This window comes from Zalophus californianus, chromosome 12 (genome assembly GCF_009762305.2).
Source record: "Zalophus californianus isolate mZalCal1 chromosome 12, mZalCal1.pri.v2, whole genome shotgun sequence".
NCBI lineage: Eukaryota > Metazoa > Chordata > Mammalia > Carnivora > Otariidae > Zalophus > Zalophus californianus.
In genome coordinates, this window is record NC_045606.1 from 91,891,564 (window position 1) to 91,918,207 (window position 26,644).

The window sequence follows — 26,644 nt, forward strand, 5'->3', positions numbered from 1 at the left end:
TAAGATGGTCAGTTTCCAACTAATTTGCTAAGAGAAGAAGCTGCTATTTATGGAGCACCTAATGGAACCACAACCCCCCTCCCCCAGGTGTCTTGCCCAAGGTCACGCGGCCAGTCACAGGCCAGACTCTTTCCAAGATAGATCTCTGCCACCCTAAGGGCAGCAGAGAAGTGGGCAAGCTCGAGAGCCCCTGAAAGCCAGTTAAGTGGAAGGACCTACAAAAGGCTGGAGGGGCTGGGAGGCGAGCCCGCAGAAGGTCTAAACTCCCCTGCTCCCCAAAGCCTGGCACTATTGACATCTGGGCTGAATAATTCTTCCAGCGGCCACACATTTTGTCCTTCTCGCTTCAGGGTAGAAGGGTCCCTCCCTAACCGTGTCCGTGGCTCAGAATATGGGCCCTGTAGCTAGAGGCCCACCTTCAGCACCTGCTGGTTGTGTGGACTTGGGCAGCTCGATACTCAACCTCTGAGTGACTGTCTCCTTATCGGTCAAACGTGGATAACGACGGTACCTACATTACATAGGCTGACTTTGAGAAGCGAGAACACACACGGAAGTGCTTTGAATAGTGTATGACGTGTAGTGAGCGTATAAAAGTTAGCTGCTATTATCACCGTTACTGGTCGTGTTACCTCCTTTAACATGTGAAAACAGGTTTGCCAAAATAGATCCAGGCAAAGTGGATTCTATCAAGGTACGGATTTGATGGAGAAGTTTCCAGTCTATGAATAAACCAGAAGATTGATATAAAAGAAATGAAAACTCATTAGTTATCTTGGAGATCTGTGGTAGGTGCTATGGGGAATTCCTGTTCAAAGAGATATAATACATGCCTCTGCCCTCGAGGTGATTAAAATTTCAGTGGGGGACTGTATAAAAACATGACAAGTTAAACAGTAAAAGCTTTAAAATAATCGGTTAAAGAGAATAATGGATGTCACAAAGCCTTCTGTGATGAACTGTCAAATGAGTTGTACTGATGACAATCGTTAGGGACTCAAAGGAAGGTGAGGAATGGATTGACTGCATATATTTACAGCTCTTCACATTCACTTTGATAAAATAGATACCTTTTAATTAATAAAGAACTATGCTTCCCACTTATAACAGTTGAAATACAAAAAAACCCATATGTTTTTTCCTCAAAAAGCTACACACAGAATTACCCTAGGACCCAGCAATGCCCCTCCTAGGTACTCGTGCAAAGGAATGGAGTGGAGACTCAGATACTCGTACGCCAGTGTTCACAGCAGCATTATGCACAAGAGCCCAAAGGTGGACTTAACCTAGGGCTCCCCTCTCCCCCCATGCTTCACAAAAGGGTCCCCAGGACCAGGGGAAGAGGCCCCGGAGGCTGCGACTCTGTACAGTGCCCGGTTCCGGAGGGGTTGCGGGGAGATGCGCTGCCCTGTCCTCCACCCTCAGCTTCCGCCACAGCCGGGTCTGTGTGACTAACCCACACACACAGCGGCGCAGTTTGCAGGTGGTTGACCCCACATGAAGAATAGAGGTTGGCTTCCAAATGTGTCTAGGTGTTCTAGTCCTGGCTCCACTGTCCATTCACTGGTGTGACCCTGGGCAGTTGCCTGTATATTAGTGTGACCCTGGGCGTCCCTCCACTTCTGGCCTGCTTTGAAATCTGTTAGGGAAAGTGGCATGAAAGGATCCTACTGGGAAGGTCCCATAAAGATTTATTATTAAAGACATTCAAAATAGGATTTGGTTTACTCCTAATTTAGAGAGGAAATAAATAGTGTACCTTACATGTAGACCCAGACCTGGCCAATTCCTGCTGACCATCTCTTCCTCAGATTCTGGGTTGTTTAGGAAATGAGCAAATTAAACACATACACACACACAGCCCAGCTGTAATAAAATTCAAATTTGGAAATTGGGGAGAAGCTTCAGCTCAGTACGAATAAGAATCTAAACATACAATGGGCCACTCTGTGAATAAGTGAGCTTCTGGTCACCAAAGGACGGCTTGCTAGTAAGAGTCTTGCAACAGCTGACAGCTTAGTGTGGATGACCTGTGAGAAGTTGGGGCTATCTCCTGATGAAAACCCATCAGGTAGTGAGCCTTTCCTCCAGAGGCTGAGGATCCTGCACATCAGTGTCTTGATATCTATCAAGGAGTGTGGGGTAAAACCTCTATGAACAGTTCATGGGTCCCACCCTCTGTTTTCAGAGCTTATCATGCCTAATGAGCAAAGAGGTAACAACACAGTTCAGGGCTAATTTACCTATCTTTTTGGATTTGCCTGTGACAAGTGGAAAAGGCGAATTAATTTGATAGCTCTGTTTTTAATTTCTTCTACTGTTAAAAATCTCTGTGCTCTGCTCAAATACACTATGCAGATTCAAGAACAAATGGGAAGCTGTTAAATGAGTCACTTTAAAATGAGCACACATTTGACATTACCGCTACGGATTCTTTTGGCTTATATGTATTGACTCTACTGGGATTCATTCCACTACGGTGTCTAATTATTATTGATAGTTTATCAATCTCATTATGAATTGGGTAGTGGAACTGAGAGAGAGAGAGGAGTAGAATGAGAAATATTTCCTTAAGTGTCCTCGACAGAACACTGCTTCTGAGTAAAGAACAAAGCTTCCAGGGTTCACAAATTGCTTTGTGTTGTCATGGCGATAGCTGATTTTCATCATTTTAAAATGGTGGAAAGAAATAAAGAGCTTGGAAGTACAGAAATCAGCCCCGATGGAGGAAACCCTGCTGGAGGAGCGGACACAAGCCTGTGACTCCTGCCCTGTAGGGCCCTACCTGGAATGTGTTTCTGATTTCTATCTGCCAATCTCAGTCAACCCCATCCTTCAAGACCCGGGTCAAAACTCATCTCCACCAATAAACTTTATATGTGACTTCCTTCACTGCTCTGATTCCATAGCCAATGCTGTATGTGAGAAACACCACTCTTTTCTTACTACAACATTGATTAATAACCATAGGCAACATTTACTGGATGCACAACTACTGGTCAAACTGTTTTGCAGACATGGTCCCCCCGATCCTCACTGCAAGACTGGGCAGTAAAGACTATTACACTACTAACTGTAAGAATATTTAACAGGAGATCCACCACCCTCTTTTTTTTTTTTTAAACTTTAAATTTTTTTATTGTTATGTTAATCACCATACATTATTACATCATTAGTTTTTGATGTAGTGTTCCATGATTCATTGTTTGTGCATAACACCCAGTGCTCCACGCAGAACGTGCCCTCTTTAATACCCATCACCAGGCTAACCCATCCCCCCACCCCCCTCCCCTCTAGAACCCTCAGTTTGTTTTTCAGAGTCCATCGTCTCTCATGGTTCGTCTCCCCCTCTGATTTCCCCCCCTTCATTCTTCCCCTCCTGCTATCTTCTTCTTAACATATATTGCATTGTTTCAGAGGTACAGATCTGTGATTCAACAGTCTTGCACAATTCACAGCACTCACCATTGCACATACCTTCCCCAATGTCTATCACCCAGCCACCCCATCCCTCCCACTCCACCCCCACTCCAGCAACCCTCAGTTTGTTTCCTGAGATTAAAAATTCCTCATACCGGTGAGATCATATGATACATGTCTTTCTCTGATTGACTTATTTCACTCAGCATAACACCCTCCAGTTCCATCCACGTCGTGGCAAATGGCAAGATCTCATTCCTTTTGATGGCTGCATAATATTCCATTGTATATATGTACCACATCTTCTTTATCCATTCATCTGTCGATGGACATCTTGGTTCTTTCCACAGTTTGGCTACTGTGGACACTGCTGCTATAAACATTGGGGTGCACGTACCCCTTCGGGTCCCTACATTTGTATCTTTGATCCACCACCCTCTTAGCGAAATTTTAAGTATTACGGTACAGTGTTGCTGACTATGGGTGTAGGTGTTGCCTAACTCAAACCGCTGGTGAGGGAAATCCCACTGCTTGATTCTACAAACTTGACTATTTTAGAAACCTCGTGTCGAGAGGTTTTTTGCATATTGTAGAATTTCCCTCTTTTTAAGGCTGACTAGCATTCCACTGTGTGTGGAACTTTACCGTGTGCTACGTTTTCTTGACTCACTCGTCTGTCCACTCATCTGATGGACACATCTTGGCTATTGCGCATAATGCCGCGATGAACATGGGGGTACAGTTATCTCTTCGGTCCTGGTTTCACTCGTTTGGATAAACACTTAGAAGTGAGACTGCTGGATCAATGGTAGCTCTATTTTTAATTTTTGCGAGGAACCTCCATACTGTTTCTCCTAGTCGCTGCACCAGTTTGCATTCCATTCCCACCAACGGTGCGCAAGGGCTCCAATCTCCCCATATTCTCGTCTGCACCTTATCTTTTGTTCTTGTGGTAATAGCTGTGCTGACAGGCAGAAGGTGATACTGTGGTTTTGACTTGTGTTTCTCTGATCATGAGTGATGCTGAGGAGTTTTTCATATAGCTGTTGGCCACTTATGAATCTTCTTTTAAGAAATAGCTATACAAGTCCTTAGCCCCCTCTGTAGTCAGGTTATGTTTCTTTGCTGTTGAGTTATCCTGAGCTTGCACTCACTGGATCCCTGTGCCGTACTGTCTGTTATCCGCCCCCTTCCTACCCACAAGCAGTGAAAACGTTAACTAACTGTAACTCCTCCTTCTGGTTCCGGTGCCAGGCGTCTTCTCTAAGAACGGGGCACAGGGCTGTGCACAGGGACGGCTGTCTCAGCTGATGGATGTGACATCTGCTGTCCTCCCCCACCTTCACGGGGGATGCGTATGGCTCGCCGTCCTCGCTCGCCCCATTCCCCTTCTACCCAATTAGAAATACGCAGCTGAGTGCCCTGAGCCTCGTGAGGAGAGGGGCCAGAAGCCGATGCCTCCAGGCCAATGTGGTATACAGCTCTCAATTTAAAGTCATGAGCGAGAACAAAAAAAATCTACATTTTAAATTTGGTGCATACATTCTATTCAAGAATAATACAATATTCAATTGTATTATCCACCCAGTGATATCTGTGTGCATGTCTCTCTCTCTCACACACGTACATATCGCCAGGAAGACTGTAGTACATGACCATCTTCTAGAGAAATCCAAAGCAAGGCATAGGAGGACCCCCCCGCCCCCCGCCCCCCACAGAAGCGTGTGTTCCTTCTTCTTCCACTTCTGTCCGCAATCCAGCCACTGAGCACCGCTCTGCCCTGTGGTACCTGGCGCTTTCCCACCCCCTCCTCCCTCTGCCCCGTGGAGCTGCACTGTGTCAGTGATGGCTCTGGAATGTGCTGCAGTGTCAGGACAGGCTGCTGGGGATCGTCGGGCGCAGTGTCTCTTCTTCCAAACGCAGCCCCTTCACCACACTACTCAACCCGCAGGCATGTTCTGAAGGAACAAAGGAGGATGGACGAGGATGCGGTGAAGTCAGCTTGACAAACCATCCTTCCGTCTCCCGAGAGGAGTCAGATGCTTGAACTCTCCTTCAGCCCTGGGGTATACTGCAGCTCAACACTGCAGAACGACAAAGCCCCTTCAGATGATACCGTGTGCCGGGCTCCCGTTTCTTCACTCAGGCTTACAAGCCAGGAGCAGAGGGAAGGAGTGACAGGGTTGCAGGGGGCCGGCCATGGACACGGGGTCCACCTGGAGTCAACTTTGCCCGTGTAATCCTAAAGGAGCGTGCTGCCCTCTGTGAAGCAGATGTCCACTTTTCCAGGCCCAAGTCTTTTGAGCAGCAGTTTATCAGTGTCCTGACCACGCCTTTTAAAGCGAGTAATTGCTCGAGATTTTCAATTTAGTATAAAGAAGAACATTAAGGGTCAGATATTTTTTACAAAGCCAATTTTAAGAGCGATCCCTGTTTAAAATACCGAGTGATGGGGCGCCTGGGTGGCTCAGTCGTTGGGCGTCTGCCTTCGGCTCAGGACATGATCCCGGGGTCCTGGGATCAAGCCTCACATCGGGCTCCCTGCTCAGCAGGAAGCCTGCTTCTCCCTCTCCCACTCCCCCTGCTTGTGTTCCCTTTCTCACCGTGTCTCTGTCAAATAAATAAATAAAATCTTAAAAAAAAAATACCAAGTGATATGAATGAATCAACTTTCTTAAAGTTTACATTTTGGCAACCTTGGCGGCGGTACTCAGGAGCAGCTACACCCATGTGCCAAGTGAGGCCGAAAGTAGCTATGCCCCATGTCTTCCAGAAATATCCAGGTAATTAAATGAACGCATAAATGAGTGAATAAGAACACTGGACAAAATGGTTTCTACCTGGTCAGTTGACACGAGCCACTTTGGTGATGGACTTTAAAAATTACCCCCATGACCGGAAGTTGTGTGGTACGGCCTCTGAAGGACAGTTTCAGTGCAGGGCCGGGTTGGCAAAGCGTCTGAACAATAAGACATGGACCAATAAACTTGGTCTGAGGAGATTTCAAGGGAGAGAAGATGGCTTATTCAGCAGAGTCAGGTGCTCCTCTAATCAAAATCATTTTATAAATATTTAAAATAGGACTCATTCTACGACCTCATCCTGGGGGACCCAGAAAAATACGTTTGGTTTTTCTATCTTTAGAGCAATTCTCCAGCCATGCCCACAGGGCCCCCTATTCCAACAGCAAGAAAAGGAAAAAGAGGTGGCGAGGTTTTGTTGGCCTCCTCACTTTAAAGCATCTTCTTGAAGAATGAGAAGAGCTGACTTCTACCCTCTTGCTGACTAATGCGTGGCACCAAGTCAGGGCTCGGTGAACAGACTGTGGACATGACCGTGTGAGAGCATGGTGGTGGCCAGAGGAGGGGGCAGGACGGAGTTTATCTTTGTCAAATTCATGACTGAAGAGAAATCAGTTATTTTTGCTAATAATCAAGACTGCTGTGTTTTCAACGGCAGGGCACCCAATTCCCGATTCTGTTACTTAGAATCGTCATCAATCGGGGCTGAGTCACCTACCTTTCCTGGGTCTTAGCTTCCTCACCTATCAAATGAGAGAACTACTTGCCTTATACCCATCAAATGATGCACAGGACAGTGCAAATGAGAACACTCCGTGAAGGTTTGTCAGGACTCCCCTCCCCTTTAATCTGCTTTCCCCAGCCTGCGCCCTCATGCTCTGGGGTCCTCCTCACAAAGGAGGAGCTGCCGACCATCCTTCTGCTCCGGCAACAAACAGCGCCAAATATTGGGGGCCAGGTATCTCCTGAAGCGGACCACCCTCACTGAAGGGGAGACCTTCCAATCCCCTTTCCATTCTGAAATCCCTGTGGTCCTTGCCTTGCACTTGCCCTTGAATCAGCTGCCCCTCTGTGCTCTGGATCCTGCCAGCCTACCTCTGAGGCTCCAGCTCTACCACCCACCTCGCTGGAATTCGCAATTTCACCCCCTCTCCTATTTATCTACACCCTTTGGACCTCTGACCTCTATTTCCTCAAGCTATTTTCCCTTTGAACATCCTCAGTACTCTGCTGGATTTTATGGGGCTGGTATTCCATTTTGTGTTATGATTTGTACATGTCGTATCTCGCTTATTACCCTGCAAACCTCCGGAGGACAGAGACTGTCTACCTTATTTATGTAACACCTGCAGTGCCTAGCATAGTATCTCACACTGGAGGAGCCAATAAATACTGTGTTAAACTTTATGATAATTCTGATTTTTAAGAACGAGTAATCATATTTCCGTCCTGTTTTTCTCTCACTCCAAAAGGTAGTCACAATAACATGAATACATTATACAGTGGTTTATAAATAAAACAGCTGTGGGTTTCTGTGTGATCCTACTCAGACTCAAATACGCTTTCTATCTTCTTGGGTCTTGAAACATTTTTTTAAGGCCAACAGTCATTTGATCTCTCCAGAAAACATGATTATCTCTTTCTGTGAGTTTCCTGCCACAACTGGACAGCTGGAAGCCTTCACGATAACGCTGGCCTCAATCTGCAGCTTCCCGAGTTCGGTGTAACGTCTCAGGCGGGTCGCTGCATTTTCCAGTTTATGAAGCTCTGGTCCTCAGCAGCCCACCGTCACTTACTGGTGTTTGTCCCTCACACAAATGCCTGCCCATCGGCTCGTTCCCTGCCCTCCCCTACGTCTCAGCTGATTTACAATGAGGTCCTTGCATGCTGCCAAGAATTTCAGTTCGGTGTCTTTCCAGGGCTTTGGGGACCACTGGGGAAGCAGTCTGCGCTCTGGCCAGGTGCAGTGCTCGGCCCTGGCAGCCGTCTGATTGGTGGAGAGATCGCTTTCTCATCCTCCCTTTTCCTCAGGCACGCTGTTCAGGTCTCTCCTGAGCACATACGTGGAGGCTCTGTGTCAATTCAAACCTCATACTTCAAAAACGATAATCCAATCTAGTTGATTGTCAGATTTTTAAATTGCTTTTTCTTTTTCCCAGTTGTAGCAAAGGGCTGTGTGGGGCTGCTCAGCCCGTTTTATGGCCCATGCTACAAACATGGGGACAGGCTGCCCTGGGCTGGGAGAAGCCTTTTTCTTTGTGATGGGACCACCTGAGCCCATGATATTCCTGGGCTGGGGGGCATGAGATGCTGGGGAGGACAGAGTATTGACTCAACATGGGGTTGTTATCAAAAAAGGGACTGACACCAGTCTCAGAAGGGCTCTACTACATTCTTTTCTGAGACACAGTGAAGACCAGGAGATACTAAACAGGGAAAGAGGACATTGGAATGAGACATATAGTAGCTCTCTCATGAAAAACAAAGCAAAATACTGAGTTCATTCTAAAGATGGGAAGGGGACAGCCTGGGCAGGGTTAGCTATAGTGAGAGTGTTTTAATTAGTCTATCTGTACATTTGCTAATGATTTCAGGTGTGAGAATTTATTATTTCATCAAGAAGATCTGTGATTACTAGTTAGTGGCACTGTATCCAATCAGGAATTAATAATTGGGGCCTGTGAACGTTAAGCTTTAGCCTCAGGTCCCGGTACACGTGCTGGCTGCCAGAGATGGGCTCGCCAGTGGCCGGCCTCCCCCTTCCCTGACTCTTGGTCCCAGTGGCAGCTGGGGTTGTGAGGCTTTGGGATCTACAAGGCCCCGAGGCCCCCGAGGCTGCAAAAGGCCAGGGGACTGACTGTTCCAGAGGGGCATGGTCCAGGGGCTCAGCAGGAAGCCCAGGCACACACCGCACTCTGTTGAAGTCTGGCTGGAAAATGCAGGGAAAGAGGCTTTGGTGCCAGGGTTAATAGTCTTGCAAACGTAATAAATATTCCTTTCCCCTTCCCAGGAAGCACGCACAGAGTAAAATGAGTTCTTACTACTTTGGAATAAACAGTAATGCTCTCTGGGTGAAGAGCCAACTGGCAGTTTGAAAGATCGGGTTAATCAGACACAGAAGTTTCTGATTAATTGGACAATTATTTCGAATTCTGAGAGAGCCAAGGCGATGCTAGAAAAATATCCTGACCAACCGGGAATAAATTCAACCGCCCAAGGCAGAGATGTTTAAGCTTACAGGAGTTAAAATACACTGGCACTGTGTACAATCGGTCTCAAGTCCCCCGAATGTATAGGGCCTATAACTATTTTTCACTACCAAAGTGATTCACCATTCTTTTGGCATTGAACAATTATGGAAAATCTGTTGGATATTCCCTTGAAATCACTCTAGGACTCTAGGCCACGGCAAAACCCAAATGGAGGGACCAGGTGACAGAGATCATCATATCCGATGATGGAAAGGGGCCCAGATCCACGGAGCACTGTCTGTGTGAGCACACAGCGCACCCCGGTCCTGCTCCTTCCTGGAAGTCTCCAGGTGGCCCGTCCTCACCTGGTGGGGGCATGCTTCTGTTCCTCCTCCTCGTCCGTGTCGCTGCTGATGGTGATGACGCTGACCGTGGGGCTGGGGGTGTCAGGAATGACAATCGTCTGCCGCTGCCGCTCCCTGGTGGTGCTGGAGGCCCCGTCGCCCCACCCGCACGTGACGGAGGAGCTGCAGGCTGGGCTGTTGTGCACCAGGGCGCAGCGGGGAGGCGTGTTCTCCTTGACGCGCTTGGACCGCTGAGGGGAGCTGATGGCCTGTGAGGAGGACACCTCACAGGTGGAGACGTTTCTGTAACGACAAAGCCACACACGCTCAGGGAGGCCCTGCAGCTCCTGCCAGGGAGCGCAACTGTCTAGGGACACCAGCTTTGCCAAGTCAGAAGTTCAGGGCACTCAGATGTTTTCTGTAACTGCAAAAGTGGCTGCCTCTTGAGCTCATTCTTTCAGTTACTTGCTACACACGTGGTGGCAGGGACGTGGCCTTCTCTGCGCTCTGGTCTGGGGCCATGTGCCTGTTCCCAGCAGGAGAAAGGGGTTTGAGGAGAGGGAGAGGGCTCGTGCCCAAGGACTGGGCTGGTCTGTGGAGGCAGATGCAGTGCCCAGGGTCTCGAGGTTGTCTGCCCCACTGCAGCACCCCCTCACTGTCTTCAGGGTCAAGGCCTGACTTCCTAAGCTCTGTCCTGTCATTCTCCAAATGGACATTGGCTCTTGTCTCAAAGGGAGTTGAAAGAAACATTATTTGCCACGTAAAGCTTTGGTTTCCTTGCTAATGGCTGTTTTGCAACTTATGAAACTAAAACACTCATGTCTTTGATACCTGACCCTCACAGGAAGTTTACCAGTCTGTTTGAACTGTAATGAGAAAACACGGGCAAAATGCAAGAGGAAAAGGTGTACTTAAATAGGGACCTTTTAATCTTGATTTTGATCGACTCAAAATTCCTTATCAAATTAGCAAATGTATGAGGTGCCTGGGTGGCTCAGTCGGTTAAGTGTCTGCCTTCGGCTCAGGTCATGATCCCAGAGTCCTAGGATCGAGCCCTGCGTCAGGCTCCCTGCTCAGCAGGAAGTCTGCTTCTCTCTCTCCCTCTGCCTGCCGCTCCCCTTGCTTGTCCTCTCTCTCTCTCCCTGTCAAATAAATAAAATCTTAAAAAAAAAAAAATTAGCAAATGTAGTTTCTGCTAACTTACGGGAAAAACATACCTTACGTTTTCCCACCCCTCTCCCCACCTTTGCTGACCTTGGTTGTATCCGTACAGCGAGAGCCCAATGAAATTTCTAAGACTCTTATATGTCCTTGGAGATTCTAGTACTTCCTAGCTAAAAGGAAGGCAGGAAGATGAAAATAATTCTGTAGATTTATTTAATTTTCTATATAGCTGGTGTCAGATGTGTTGCTGTTCCTTTCTGGGGGCTGGCAATAAGTTTTACCGATAAGATTGTTCCACTGTTTGCACTTAGCATAAACCCATACATTTGTTATTGTTACTGTGTTGCAATTTTGAGATTATGTTTTCACTACTTCAGCAGTTAAAATATCTCCACTTGGCATTGTTAAAGAAAAGGGTGCCTGGCTGCACCACCCAACAAGGGAGAGCCTTCTGTTTTGCTTAAGGCATTAGCCTTAAAAAAAGGCAAATACAAAACTTTCAGTATAATTATATCGATCTTGAAGTGTACTGGCAATGAGCCTTCATAAAGCCAGCTGGGTGGTGAGTGGGCAAAAGGGAGGGACTTGTCAACAGGTTGGGAGGCTAAGAGTTCTTACTGTCCCTACTCGACAAGTGAGCCATGAGGATGCTAAGCTCGGCCCAGGGTCAGACTGGTATTCTGTGTGACCAACCACCCACATGGGTGGGCACAATAGAGCAAAGGGTTGGCCTCTGTTGCCAGCCAAGCTAATAATGACAAGGCTGTGTTGTCACAGGGTTGCCACAAATCTGAGATGAATTTCCCAGAGTTGTCAGAAACACCCAAATAAGGAATCTTGAAGAAGAACGACAACTCGAAGGAAGTCAGCTCTTGGGTTAATCTTCAAAGGAGAATGAAAAAAAGGCAGGCCTAATTTTTGGCGTCGGTTAAATGAGGAAGTAGGAAACCAAAAGTCACTAGACATTTTATGCACTGGACTTCTTTCTCTTGATTAACCTATTCCAATAAGCAATTAAGTGCCTCCAAGTCAGGAACTCTGGAGAAAAACGTAGGAGCAATTCTGCAGCCACAGGATCTTGATCTCAATTTTTTTTTTTTTTTTAATTTGGAGATCTCTTGCCTTTTTAAAAGACAAGTTTATTGAGGTGTAATTTACATACAGTAAAAGTCACCCTTTGGAAGTGTCTGATGAATTTTGAGAGTTGTACACGTAGCCCCTGCCAATCCAGAGAACTTTCTCGTCACCCTGGAAAGTTCCCTCACGCTCCTTCCCTGTCAATCCCCTCCTCTCCCACCCAGTAGTCCCTGGCAACTCCTGATCTAGTTTTGCCTTTTCCAAAATGCCATCTAAATGGGATCATGCAGTTTGAGGCCTTTTCTGTCTTGATTTTTAAGAGTTCACGGAAGTGAGTTAGATTTCTGACCTTAGATCTCAAAGAAAGGACATCTCTACCATTTTTTAAAAAAACATTATGATTTCCAAAGTGCAACTTCAGAGGCGAGTGTGAGTGTTTTATACAGAAGTGAAAGGGCACGAATGGCTTTAGACCCAGGCATTGGACACTGGAATTTCAGGCCCTTCCCGGTGGGGTCCGGGCAGGGCAGGGAGGACGGAAAGACAAGTGGCAGGGAAGAGAAGTGAGAGTGAGGGCTTCCTTCAAACCCTAGCACTAGGCAGTGGTACGACACATTCAGCAAACATTCTGGGGCCCGGAACATCCCTGCCCCATGCCCGGAACTCAGAGCATATGCTGACACTCCCTAATGCTAAAAGGTTTCTCTAACTTCCAATCTTCCGAGGTTTCTCTCCACAAGGGCGACTCTCACCACCTACCTCGCAGACGACTGGTGCTGCTTACTCTTCCGGGAGGAAGTGGTGCTGGTTGGCTGCTGCCGCATCACGTGGGCCACGCCCACATTTAAGGGCTGGGCTGCTGGAAGGGTCACGTGACCAGTCAATAGCGCAGGCTGCTGCATGATGGGATTGTAATGGCTGCCGTGAGCGTGGGTGTTCCTGAATGGGAGATGGGAAAACAAGGCTCTTTGTTGGTTTTATAAATATGGAGCTATCTTTTTTAAGATAAAGGTTCCTTCTCAATTATAAAAGCCAAATTAAAAAAGTTGGTTCTCACGAGCTCATGGGGTTGTTGAAGAGATGAGCTCATCAGATAAACCTCCCAGGTCCGATGAAGTTTAAGTGCTGTTCTGAAGGAGTGGGCAGGAACACATTTGTTGGTGAGTGAGACAGAGGACATTGCAAGAATGGGAAGAATGGCAAGTTGCAGGTTCAGCTTAAGTTCTGGGGAGAGAAGGTAAATACTCCCTCTACCTTTTAAAGACCCCCAAACAGGGACTGTGCGTGCATTTTAATGGGTTATTGCACTCTGTGAGGTAGGATATCGTAGCATTATAAATGAGAAATTTGTAGCTTATGTTAAAAAAAAAAAAAAACGTTGAAAATTAGGAGTTGTATGTTCCTGCTGTTTGGAAATGTTAACATACTTTTGAATTCTCTCCGTGGCTAGCACAATGCTCAGGCATGTACCAGCTGATCAATTAATTACATGCTTGTTGAATGAACAATTAGATTAACTGAAGGTTGACTAGATGTGTGTTGAATTAATAAGAGTCAGACACATGTTGATAGAAATACTACTGGCAACCATTTTCCTGAAAGTGGGTTATTTTTCAAGAGTTCTTATGATCTGGGTTGTGTGGTGCTCAAAGGCTTGTTTTCCCACAGATCTATTAAAAGTGATTAATTCAGAGACTTGCCCATAAAAGCCCATTTAGCACCTAATAAAATTAAAAGTTAAAGGAGAATTTATCTGAATTTTAAAAATATAAAAATCATCTTTGCAACTTGGGGAAAAGGATGAATAGGAAAAAGAAAGTAGACACTTTTGTAGCGATTTTGATAGCATTTTTTGACATTTACATTTAGAAACTGATGTTATGGCTTCTTGACTGTTTCTTCTATAGACGTGGCATTCTTTTGATACAAGTCTAGCATCAGTACTTCTCTTTTGTTTATTAGCCATGATTATGGATGTTCTTTGGCCCACACATGAAATGGAGAAGAGACTGGAAAGAAAGTGTCGGCTTTAAGTGTTTTCTGTGGAAACCAGGTAAGAGCTGAGGAGGGAGGAGGCAAAGGAAAATGTGTATGAGTGAGCATGTGAGTTTTGCTGAAATTAAATGAGCTGTAAATGCTGAAAGACACAGGAAAAAAGTAGTATAGCATATATGTGTGGTCTTTTAGGAGAAAAAGGGGTGAGAAAAAACCAACTGGTCAGACAACTTTTCCACTTGGTTGCTGTTCCTAATGAGCTGGAGAGGGAAGGCAGTTTCCCAGAGCATGAGCCAGCGTGAATGGGGGAGGGAGGGTGGGGGGGGGGGAAGAAGGGAAGATAACAGATTTATTTATTGCCTGTCATGTACCAGGTGCTAGTATAATACATGATAAATACAGGTCAAGTGCTTTGTATTTTATCTTAATTTAAACCTCCCAGCAATTCTATGAGGTAGGCATTATTATCCCTACTTTACTGAAGAAGAAACTGAGGCTCATAATGGTTAGGTAACTTGCCCCAGGTCATGAAGAACCAGAATTGAACCCACTGCTTTGAAAGTTTCCAGTTGAGTGGGGGTGGACTTGGCTGGTGTTGTCAGTGGGAAATGAGTGGGGCTGCAGGGAAGAGCCTGTGTCCTCTCTTGTTTCTTCGAGCCAGAAAATTAAATGGAGGAATAGAGGAAGCTGCATTTGAGGCTTGCCTGGGGGGCTTCTATCTCCACCCCTCTTTGTTGTACTGAGAGCTCTTCATTCACAATATTATTGCCTTTTAGATCAGGAAAGGAACTTCAGGGAGGCTCTATGGTTGGTATGGAGACTGTCAGAAGGTAGAGGGGGATGCCCTGATGTTTGGGCTGACAGAGCCCACAGGGCTGTGGGAAGCCGGACACAACTTGGGGATTGTTATTTGGCTCTGCTCCTCCCCCCCCCCCCCGCCCCGTGAGGGGCACTGTGGTGGTTTTGGGATGGAGTGGGTGGAGACTACAAGGAAAAGTGGAAAGTGGCCATAAAAACAACAGAGCAAGGTGGTGGTGAGAAAGCCAGTGAGTAGGACTAGTGGGGTGCTGGAAACAGATACAGAGGGTACGGTGTGCCGGTGGCTGTCAGCGGTGGGCCTCTGGGGTCTGTGGAAAATGGACTTTGATCTAGCAGATATGACTATTAACTGAAGAGACACATTCAGCAAACATGCCAGAGTTTACCAGTCCAAATAAAGCCCCATTCTGTCAAGCTCTCCCCTGAGAGGTCAGCTACAACTCCAGTGTGTCCATGTCTCCAAACACCTTGAAAACACTTTCTAGAATTGCTTATGAGCCTCAGGGACTCCCTTCTGCATTCTTTCATTGCTGCCACACCTTTGTTTTCCGGGAATGGAATTTAATTCTGAGAAACAAACCAAAACTCATCCGGAAGCAAGTCCGTGAATTATATGGGTGATCAAATGATGTAACTGAGGGTCCCTGGGTGGCTCAGTTGGTTAAGTGACTGCCTTCGGCTCAGGTCATGATCCCGGAGTCCTGGGATCGAGTCCCACATCGGGCTTCCGGCTCAGCGGGAAGTCTGCTTCTCCCTCTGACCCTCTCCCCTCTCATGCTGTTTCTCTCTCTCTCAAATAAATAAATAAATAAATGAATAAAATCTTAAAAAAATGCTGTAACTGAATTTGGGGTCGACAATGGCAACTGACCATAAGGTAATGAAAGCTGATTTTCTTTTTTTTTTTAACGTTATCAATTTAGAATTTATTTTAGTATATGCTTATAAATATATTCTTGGGTATTATAATTATCAATAAAAATTCTAATGTCAATGCATGTTAATAACCCCTAAATTTTCCTATTACAAATTAGATATTATTATTTTTTAAAAAATTTTTTACTAACATATAATGCATTATTTGTTTCAGGGGTACAGGTCTGTGATTCATCAGTCTTACACAATTCACAGCGCTCACCATAGCACATACCCTCCCCAGTGTCCATCACCCAGGAAAGCTGATTTTCTTATGTCCTGGTACATTTATTTAAAAATGAATTCTCATTACACCGCAGTCATATTCCACATAATCTTCCTTTTAATTTAAAAAGTTCTTTCTAAACCACGGAATTGACAGCATAGGCCCACCCAGCAGCTCTCTGGGTGAGTAGGGGACACGCCTCCCGTCCAGACACACCTCCTTTCCTGCTTACCTCCAGTCAGCCAACTGCTGGGTGCCTGCCATGGTCTCGGGAATGACAGTCGCGTGCTGCACGGACGTGTGGGTGGCCACTCCGGTCAGTTGCTGCCATGCCGGGGGAAGCAGGATTTGCTGGGTCCCACTAGGCCAGGCCTGCTGTAGAACAGAGGACGCGTGCCATCAACATGCTTGTTAATCACAGAGTGATTAACATAGTCTGTCTGCATGAGTCAAGCCCTGATTCTGGGCCCAGGGCTCTGCTGGACCCTGTGATGGGTCTGCAAGTGGAGACCTGGTCTTTGGCCTCTAAAACTAAATTAAGGGGAGATAAATGAACATCGGTGACCTACACAGATGATAGTAAGTACATGGGCACAGAGTCATATGGAAGGGATTTATTTGTGTTGAAGAAATGATTTGTTTATAAATCTGCTCTAAGAACAATACTCAAGGTTTCCCAAAGTTCACTTACTGATTTGTTCTGGTACACAACTGTGTGCAAGAGACCCGAGAGAGAGGCATTGGGCCACACAAAAGTAACTCTCTGCCTGCCGGAAGTTTTCCATCTAATATCCTTTATTTTGCCTTTTGTTTATGAATTAGAATATAGACCTCCAACTTGTGTTATCTTCTGAATCTAAAGTAACATAATTCTGAGATCACCAGATACTTGCCCATATCTGAGAGCAAGCAAGCATGAAGTAAAATTCCTACCTGGGGCCTTAAGCTTCATTGAGAATTCCCTGATTCATCAAAGCCAAAATGAGATGTAGTTAGAAAGCCACACTTGATTCTTTATAAATATTAAGCTTTCTCTAAGAACTCTAAAATGAACTTACTTTCCTGATTCTTCCTTAAATAGTCACTGGAGGGGGGAGGTGTTTGCATGGCGTTCTGAGTTTCTATATCTTCAGTCACTATTCTGCTTGCTTTGGTTATTAAATGATTCAGACTGAACACAGTTGTCCAAAGTTGGAAACCTAAAGGAACACTGGTAAGATAAAATACTTCTTGGGCGGGTCAAGAATGAATTTATTTATTTATTTATTTATTTTTTTAAGATTTTTTTTTTTTAAAGATTTTATTTATTTATTTGAGAGAGAGAGAATGAGAGATGGAGCGCACAAGAGGGAAGAGGGTCAGAAGGAGAAGCAGACTCCCTGCTGAGCAGGGAGCCCAATGTGGGACTCGATCCCGGGACTCCAGGATCATGACCTGAGCCGAAGGCAGTTGCTTAACCTAACTGAGCCACCCAGGCGCCCGCAGGTCAAGAATTTAAAGATTCAGTTACATGTTGTTCTTTCCATTGGGCTGGATATCACTAACATTGGTAATTTCTTTAATATAGTGCTCCACAAACTGCATCTTTAATATGTGTGTTTTGGCTCATATGTACAAACAAGCACTTTTGGAAATGAATCACAAACTTGAGTCAAAGCTTAACAAACAGTGATGTATACAGAATGATACAGCCACATTTTAGATCTGAGTGGATGGTTCACCTGGTACATCCTTTTCATGGTGCAGATAAGGCCATTGAGATCTCTCATACCTTTTTTACATTGCCTGTTTGCTTATTGATCTGTTTTGATAAAGGCAAACAGCGTAGGGACCACAGTTTATACGGTAAGTGCTTAATTAATGGTTGTTGATAAAATGAAAGAAGCAATTCTACCAAGGCAGTTCATTATAGTTAACTATATTTCAAGTTTACTGAATTCAGACCCAGCAGAAAAATAATTTAGTCAATTAAAACAATTACAAACTCAGAAAGTTAAATGAGTAATAGTTTTGTTGGCAGTAAGATTTATACTGACTTAGAGATACGGTAAAGGCTATTTTTGACCCCTCTCACTGAATGACATGTTCAGCTCATGTAAGATGACACTTCACCCTTGTATAATTACTTGTATACACTTCTGTAACTTATACTTTATTACTGCTTTATAATTTATAAGATTAGAGCTAATACTTTTTATTTTTTTAAAAGATTTTATTTATTTATTTGAGAAAGAGAATGAGATAGAGAGAGCATGAGAGGGGGTAGGGTCAGAAGGAGAAGCAGACTCCATGCTGAGCAGGAAGCCCGATGTGGGACTCGATCCCAGGACTCCAGGGTCATGACCTGAGCCGAAGGCAGTCGCTTCGCCAACTGAGCCACCCAGGCGCCCAATACTTTTTTTTTTTTTAAAGATTCTATTCATTTGAGAGAGAGAGTGAGAGAGAGCACGCACAAGTGGGAGGGGAAGAGGGAGAGGGAGAAGCAGGCTCCTGGCTGAGCAGGGAGCCCGATGTGGGGCTTGATCCCAGGACCCTGGGATCATGACCTGAGCCGAAGGCAGACGCTTAACTGACTGGCCACCCAGGCGCCCCTAGAGCTAATAGTTTCTTTCTTTTTTTTTTTTTTTAAGATTTTATTTATTTATTTTGACAGAGAGACACACAGCGAGAGAGGGAACACAAGCAGGAGGAGTGGGAGAGGGAGAAGCAGGCTTCCCACTGAGCAGGAGCTCGATGCGGGGCTCTATCCCAGGACCCTGGGATCATGACCTGAGCCGAAGGCAGACGCTTAACGACTGAGCCACCCAGGTGCCCCTAGAGCTAATACTTCTTGATGCATACTGTGTGCCAAGCACAGAGCTAAGACCACAGATAGGTTTCTGACTTCATCTTTTTTTTTTTGTATTTATGTATTTATGTATTTATTTAAGAGAGAGGACAGGAACAGAGGAGAGGGAAGCAGACTCTGTGCTGAGCGCGGAGCCAAATGTGGGGCTCGATCCCATGACCATGAGCTCATGACCTGAGCCGAAATCAAGAGTTGGACATTCAACCAATGGAAACCACCCAGGCACCTCAAGTTTCTGACTTCATCTTAACACCAGTTCTGTGAGGTAAGGACTGTTATTTCTCCACATTTCTCAGATGGATAAACTGAACTACAGAGAGGCTAAATAACCTGCCCCAAAATGTAGTAAATTAAACATTTATTGCTCTCTTTCTCTAAACCCAACTGAAATGATTGCGAAGGAATAAAAAAACATAGAGATCCACAAGGACAAAGATAACAACAGTTGACAAAAATCTTAGAAACTGGAAAGTGGAAGGGTAATTACTGAGTTAGAAGACTGGGGAATCTAAGGTCAAGTCTGTGAGATTCTTTTACCTTTCAGTTTGCAGACCCTGGTATGTAGGCTTATACCCTTCCTCCCCATGCCCCACCAAAGTAGGAGGTTGGAGGATTCTCTCTAGGAAAGCTGGTTAGTCCAAGAGAAAAAACTACAGATCCCTTTGAGGATCAGGGAATCTGCCAATGAAAATGTTGGGCTCACTCCTTATAGGACCAGAGAGAAGCCTGCATTCAATAGTCCTTTCCCTCCTGTAGCTTTCAAATTAGTCTTTTAGTCCTTCAGTCTTAGATATGAATGAACAGCCAAGGATAACCAGAAGGAAGCTTCTAACATGAGTCTAAAACAAAAAAAGAAACTCAGAGGAAACAAAAACAGTGTAGAAATCAGAAGAAAATTTCCAAAAACTTAAACTGTCTTCACAGAGTTAAAAAGAATTATACACACACACACACATACACATACACACACACGTATACATATATATGAAACAAGATCATATACAGGAATATATATCTACATGTCCATATCTACATAGAGAAATAAGAAAGAATCCTTAGAAATGAGAACTTTAACAGAAGTTAATTCCATAGAAGATTTTTTTTTTAAAGATTTTATTTATTCATTTGAGACACAGAGATAGAGAGAGAGAGAGAGAGAGAGCATGAGCAGGAGGAAAGGCAGAGGGAGAGGGAGAGGCAGGCTCTCCGCTGAGCAGGGAGCCCGATGCGGGACTCAATCCCAGGACCCCGGGATCATGACCTGAGCCGAAGGCAGATGCCCAGCCATCTGAGCCACCCAGGCACCCCCATAGAAGATTTTTTTTTTTTATAAAAGTTGAGAAAATCTCTTGGAAAGAAGTGCAGATAGAATATAAGAGAAAATGGGAAAAAAGATGAAAATCAGATTAATTCAGAAGCACTAACACCCAATTAATAAGAATTTCACAAAGAGGAAACACAAGTGCTGGCTTTGGCAGCACATATACTAAAATTGGAACAATACAGAGAAGACTAGCGTGGCCCCTGCACAAGGATGACATGCACATTCACGAAGAGTTCCATACTGAAAGGAAGAAGAAGAAGAAAAAGAGAAAATGGAGGGGGAAAACTTAAAGGAAAAATAAAAGACAAACTTTTAGACTACAAGGGCAGTGTCCGAGACACTGTATGAAAAAAGACCCATGAGGAAGCATATAGTCATGAAATTTCAGATCACCGTGGACGAGGAGAGTCTTAAGAGAGGAAACTCACCCAATGAAAAAATGAAACCACCATTAACTCCAGGAAATACAAGTTGCATAGGTAAGGAATAGAATCATAATATATTATGAGGCTCAGTTGAGAAAAGTATACAATACCGAAGAAAATAATTATGTAAATAATGCAAAGTGGTTGGATAAGAAACTTCCATGGGAAGAATGGGAGAAAGGAAGAGAGTGAGTGAGAGAGAGAGGGAGAGCACATGATTGGGCAGGTGCCGTGGGGGCGGGGTGGATTTGGGGGCTAGGTCTTCATCTTCCACAGTAAAATGGAAATTCCAAAATGGAAATATCAGTAAAAAGTAGTTTAAATATGTTATTTAGAAACTTGAAGTTAAAGAACAAAACGAAACAGTTAAAAGTTATTTTGGGGGATTGGAAATTGGGGATGGGAGAGAGCGGGAGACTACTATTTTCTTGTAAGTTCGTGGACTCATTTAACTTTAAAAATTAGGTACATGCGTTATTTTGAAAGAAAAATTAAATTCAAAAATAACTTCCCTAAAGTCATATGGCTGGTAAGCGGTGGGATTGGCCTCTGACCTGTAGGCAATCAAATCCCAGAGCCCATGCTCTTAGCCAGCACACTGCCTCTCTTTATGGAGAGGATACACAGAAATGATGGCTCTATTGAGGATCAGGGACTCAAGGTAAATGCATAGAAGTAGCATGGAAAAGTTTTCCTTATTCATTAACAATTCAGGCACCAAGCAAGACAGAAGCAGAGAGCAAGACAGAAAGGTTGGACAGACTGGTTGCTGAAAATGTCACCAGAGGAGGTTTTAAGTGAGAAGCACTGAAGTTTTGTATTTTAGACAGTTTAAGAAGTTCCAGCCAACTGTTTGTCCTTAGGGAAGCATTTAAAGGGATTCAGGTGATATGACTTGACTGGCTAGAAAAAGGCACCTTCTTTGTGAAAGGCCACAGTCTTTCACGAATCTCCATATCTTGGCGGGGTGGGTGGGAGGGAGCTCTGAATTTCTATTCCAGCCTTCCTAGTCAAAGGGGGTTTTGGGCCCTGGCATTTGAAAAGTGAGATAAATTCAATACTGTCTCATTTGAGCACTGTATTTCCCACCTCTCTACCTTTACCCACTCATTCACAATTTCTGATGGTGGTCAAGGTGCTCTGGCTTGAGGCTTGGGAGGACAGAGGTGCCAATCCCCTCTGGGCAGTACCAACAAGACTGTCTTCTTGTTGGTCTGTGAAGACCACTCCCAGACCACTGACACAAGAGGGTGTGATTTCACTCCGGCCTTCTGTGCACACACCCTTGGGGCACCCCAGAGAGACGGTTTCCCTTTGAAGGATGTGAGATGCTGCTGGAAGGTGGGGAGGAAAAGGCAAAGCAAACAAAACAAACAGGAGGAATGGACTCAAAAGACTCCGTCTCTAAACTTCCACAAATACAATCCTTGGAAAGGTTTCAATATTTGTAAAAAGAGTGATACCCACTCTTTGGATATACTTAAAGAATAATATTTGGAATGCCTCTCCCTGATACCTAGAAATTTACCCAGAGAAAAATGAAGGCACTAGTTTAAATGTTTAGTTATTGCTTTTTTATAGCCACCAAACTAGTTTTATAAGTTAGCTTACTTTCATCCTTTGAAGGCACCAGTTAAAAATATCTAGGAGAGAGCTCCACCTTTATAGGCTAACATACTGGCATGGATTAAGTGACAAACAGAGAAAGAAAACAACCAATGGACAGAAAGACACACAGTGACACTGGATAGTGCAGGAGTTTTTTTTAACCTAACATAAGAAATCTTTGCATGTCAAGACACATTATTAGTCTACCGTGTCCTTTCTTTCTTTTTTTTTTTTTAAGATCTTATTTGAGAGAGAGAGCGCGAGCAAGAGAGCAAGCACGAGGAGGCTGAAGGGCAGAGGGAGAAGCAGACTCCCCGCTGAGTGGGGAGCCCAACATGGGGCTCGATCCCAGAATTCCGGGATCATGACCTGAGCCGAAGGCAGATGCTTAACCAACTGAGCCACCCAGGCACCCCTACCCCTACCATGTCCTTTTTAATGGCTACATGGTGCTCCATTTTATGCACACACATCAATTTATTAACAAATCTCCTACTGATGAACATTCAAATTGCTTCTAGTAGTTTCCTGTCATAAACACTGTAGTGACTAAACTCTGCGCACGTATTTTTTGTTCCCTCTTCCAATTACAGCTTTAGGTTAAATCCACTTGGAGATTTACAGCACTCTAGGGACTCTTTCAGGTAGGCAAAGGTAAAGCTCTTCCCTGCTACGATGAAAGGACAAACAAATTCAGAAATGCTGAGCCTACCGGTTTTCCCCAAAGTGAATAATGAAGAATGTCTAGGTTAGCTAATAAGAATGCTAATTATTGTTTCTTTCAGAAATGATTTCTGGCTTGCCAGGGTTAAGTGGGCAAACAAACAAAAAATCTTTAAGTATGTGTGAGTTCTATAGGTTTTGGCTCACAGAGGAGGAGCCCTGGGAGGCTGGTCTGGATTTCTGCCAATCAGAGAAAGTATGAACAAGATAGTTGGCCCCTGGAGTGTGCCTGATCTTTCTTGGCCTTTTCCAAACTCCCGCCTACCAAACTGTGTGAGCAAAAGGAAGCTCTGAGGGCCAGTGGGAGAAGTAGAAGTGGAAGGCCTACTTTAAATATGGAAGGTTCTCTGTTTATAAACTTTCAGCAACACAACTTTGTGTGCCATCAGAAGCTGGTGTCAGTGGTCACTGCAATATCATTTTGGACTTCAGAACAGAGACGAAGAATGATAAATATCCACCTTAAATAAGTTGTTCCAGAACACAGAAGAAGAGGGTAATAACATCCAACATATTGTATGAGACTGGGATGACCTCGATGCTCAAATTAGACAGGGATTCTCTAAGTGAGACAAATTATAGGCCATTTCTCACTTCCGAACATAGATGCAAAAACACTAACCACAATATTTACAACCACTCCAATATTGAAAAGAATAAATGCGTATCAAACACACGTGATCAAATAAAGCTCATCTCAGAAATACAAGGATAGTTTAACATTAAAAACCTGTTAATGTAACTTGTCACGTTAGCAGATGAATGAACAAAAAGCACATGAGTATTTTACTAGATGCAGAAAGAACATGTGATATAACTCCATTAAAAAATTAGCAAGCTTGATGAAGTTTCTATCAAATATTGATAGCAAACAAAATATGGCAAACAGAAGAATTTCCTGTAAAGTTAGGTACCACTTAAGGATGTCCAGCATCCACACTGTTGTTGTGAACATTTTTTTGAGGTGCTGGCAGCATAGTAGCGTAAGGATTGTAAAGGAAGAAACAAAGCTAGTAAGAACGTAGTCCTCCTCTGAAAAACAAACTGAGGGTTCTAGAGGGGAAGGGGGTGGGGGGATGGGTTAGCCTCGTGATGGGTATTAAAGAGGGCACATTCTGCGTGGAGCACTGGGTGTTATGCACAAACAATGAATCATGGAACACTACATCAAAAACTAATGATGTCATGTATGGTGATTAACATAATAATAAAAAAATGAAAAAAAAAAAGGTAGTCCCCATAAGAAATCCACAGGAATTCATAGAAACAACCAGAACTACTCAGAGTTTAGAAGGACTGCTAGATAGGGGCACCTGGGTAACTCCAGTCATGATCTCAGGGTCCTGGGATCGAGCCCCGTGTTGGGCTCCCTGGTCAGCAGGGAGTTTGCTTCTCCCTGTCCCTCTGCCCTTCTCCCTGCTCGTATGCACACATGTGCACAGGTGCGCACACGCACTCTCTCTCTAATAAAAAAAAAATGAAATCTTAAAAAAAAAAAGGACTGCTAGATAACAAACTCAGTAGACCAAACAGGTTTAGTCCTAGAAACCAAAAACAAGTAATTGGAAAAGAAAATTAATAAAATTATTAATAGCAACAAAACCTGCAAAATATTTAGGAATTATTCCAACAAAGGAAACCTTTAATGAAAAGAGTAAAAGATAAATATACAGTTTTGCTGTGTTCGTGCATGAAATGACTGAATACCATAAGGATGTCAGCTTTTCCTCAGGTAAATATAAAATTTAACCCAAGTCCAGTAAGTACACTCCAGGGCCTTTCGTTTTGAAGCGGTAATTGCTAATTGCTGTGTGACTCGGAGTCAGTGATTGTTTTGTTTGTAAGAGTCATGGTTAAATTCATATGGAAAGTGAAGGGACGAGGCTAGACAAGGAAATTTTGAAGAACTGGAAGGACGAAATGGGAACAGGGCTTTCCCTACCAGACAGCAAGACGTGTTAGTTTTAACAGTGAAGACAGCAGAACATTAGAAAGGCCAATGGGCTAGAGAGCCCAAACCTATGCAATTTCAGTACAGTAAAAATAAAACCAAACACTTCTGTTCAAGGGAAGATACCATAAATGAAGTGTCTGTAGGAACACTTTGAAAAAAGGCTTTGGGAACCTACCTTGTTTACAAATTAATGTGCTTCTAAATTAACAGTTAGGTTAAGCTGTCCTTGCCGCCCAGCAATGGAAACGATTCTGTAGAAGGGTTTGCATCCTGGTTCTGTCACCTGATTGCCATGGGACTCTGAGCCAGGGATTGTGCCTGTTTTCCCTATTTGTCACCTGGAGACAGATACCTTACTTATGGTGCTGTTGTAGGGATTAAATCAATTAACAACTATAAAGTGTCGGGCATAATGATGATATATTTGTTCGAGTGCCATTAAAGACTGATTACCGTTATCATTGCCTCACTCTGTTACCTTAAATTTCCACAACATTTTACACATTTTCAACCACTTTCACCTCTGTGTTCTCATTCTGCCTTCGGAGTAACCTATGTGAACAGATAAGGAAGGTTCCAGATCACAGCTTTGGTGATCTGGTTTTTCAACCCCTTATGAAATAAGGAGATAATCTCCAAGGCTCCTTTTGGCTCTAAAAAGTCATTTCTATTTTATAAGAAAGAAATTCAAGGCAAAGAAATGTTAACTGACTTGCCTTAGGTCACAAAGTTATCAGCAGAGTTAGGATTAAAACCTATGTCTCCCATATTAATTTGCATTATAAAGCTACAATAGTAATAATAATTTCCCCAGACTCTTCCTGTGTCTAAATTTCTTTGTGGAATTATAAGCAAGATACGTAGGAAGGTGATTCACCTGGGGATCATTCAGAATATTACTGATCTATTCTAATGAGTCGAAGCACCTAACTCATTGCCAAGGAGGGAATTAGCGGAGATCTATCTCTTTTGTTAACGACATTAACACGGATAATGGCAATACCAGTAAGGATAAAGAAAGAATTACCTGGGCAAGCAGACCTGGTTGGATCTGAAGAGGCTGCGCTCCTGGGGCTTGAGTGACGATAGGCACAGCATTCTCCATTCGCACGGAATAGCCAGCGTGCTTAGAGGGCGAGGCCTGCAACCCTATTCCAGACCCGGGCAAGGGAGAGAGGGGTTGTTGGGGGGGTCAGAAACTGCTGGATGCGGAGAACCTTCCTAGCCAGCTGGTCAGGTCTCATCTCCCCTTCACTCCAGTCCCTGCCGGCTATCACCTGGTCCTTTGCAAGTCTCCCCTTTAGTTTCTAACTCAAAATTTTAAAAGGCACAAAAAACCAACTTTGAACCTTTTCAGAGACTAGAAGGTCAAATTAAGGAGTCTGTAAAAGCCTAAAGTGGAACAGTTATGCCGACAAATCCCAGCAGAAAAGTGGCTTCTAACATGAAAATACACTTGTGGTATGTCAAAGTCAGGGGTGTCGGGAAGAGCATCTGAATCCACCAGAATTGCACCGACTCTGAACCTGAGCAGCCACACACAGGCTTACACTGTGAGGTTTGTGGAAACAAATACTTGAGCTTTCCAGATACACGGTAATCTCGTACACAGTCAACTCTGGCTTCTTAGAACTTTCAGGAGAAGAGTGTTGGGGTGCGTGGCTAAAGAATCATTTGGGGAACTGGCCTGGGAGGTACTTTTCAGTCAGATTTGTATTTTTCATGAGAGCAGGAGGCTGCGTTGGCTGGCAGAGCGCCAACTCTCTACAGATAACCCTCCAGGAGGATATTTCATTGGAGGAAATGTAAG

The 26,644-nt window shown here is 44.3% G+C and overlaps 1 protein-coding gene and 1 non-coding gene across 4 annotated transcripts in view; one reads left to right on the top strand and one right to left on the bottom strand.

Annotated features, from left to right (window-relative positions):
* HIPK2 (homeodomain interacting protein kinase 2) overlaps positions 1-26,644 on the bottom strand; it is a 186,022-nt gene that overhangs the window by 24,373 nt on the left and 135,005 nt on the right. For all 3 annotated transcript variants that reach the window (XR_004819449.1, XM_035723208.1, XM_035723207.1), the window contains exons 9-12: positions 25,862-25,983; positions 16,185-16,327; positions 12,757-12,936; positions 9,778-10,059 (exon numbers count right to left, since the gene is read on the bottom strand). Coding sequence is in view for 2 of the 3 variants with exons in the window: in XM_035723208.1 (XP_035579101.1) it covers positions 9,778-10,059; positions 12,757-12,936; positions 16,185-16,327; positions 25,862-25,983 (727 nt within the window). In the remaining variant the exon portion in view is untranslated. The remainder of the gene's footprint in view (positions 1-9,777; positions 10,060-12,756; positions 12,937-16,184; positions 16,328-25,861; positions 25,984-26,644) is intronic.
* On the top strand, positions 20,263-20,369 carry LOC113912142. Its single transcript, XR_003516737.1, has one exon. It is a non-coding gene; the product is annotated as a U6 spliceosomal RNA (small nuclear RNA).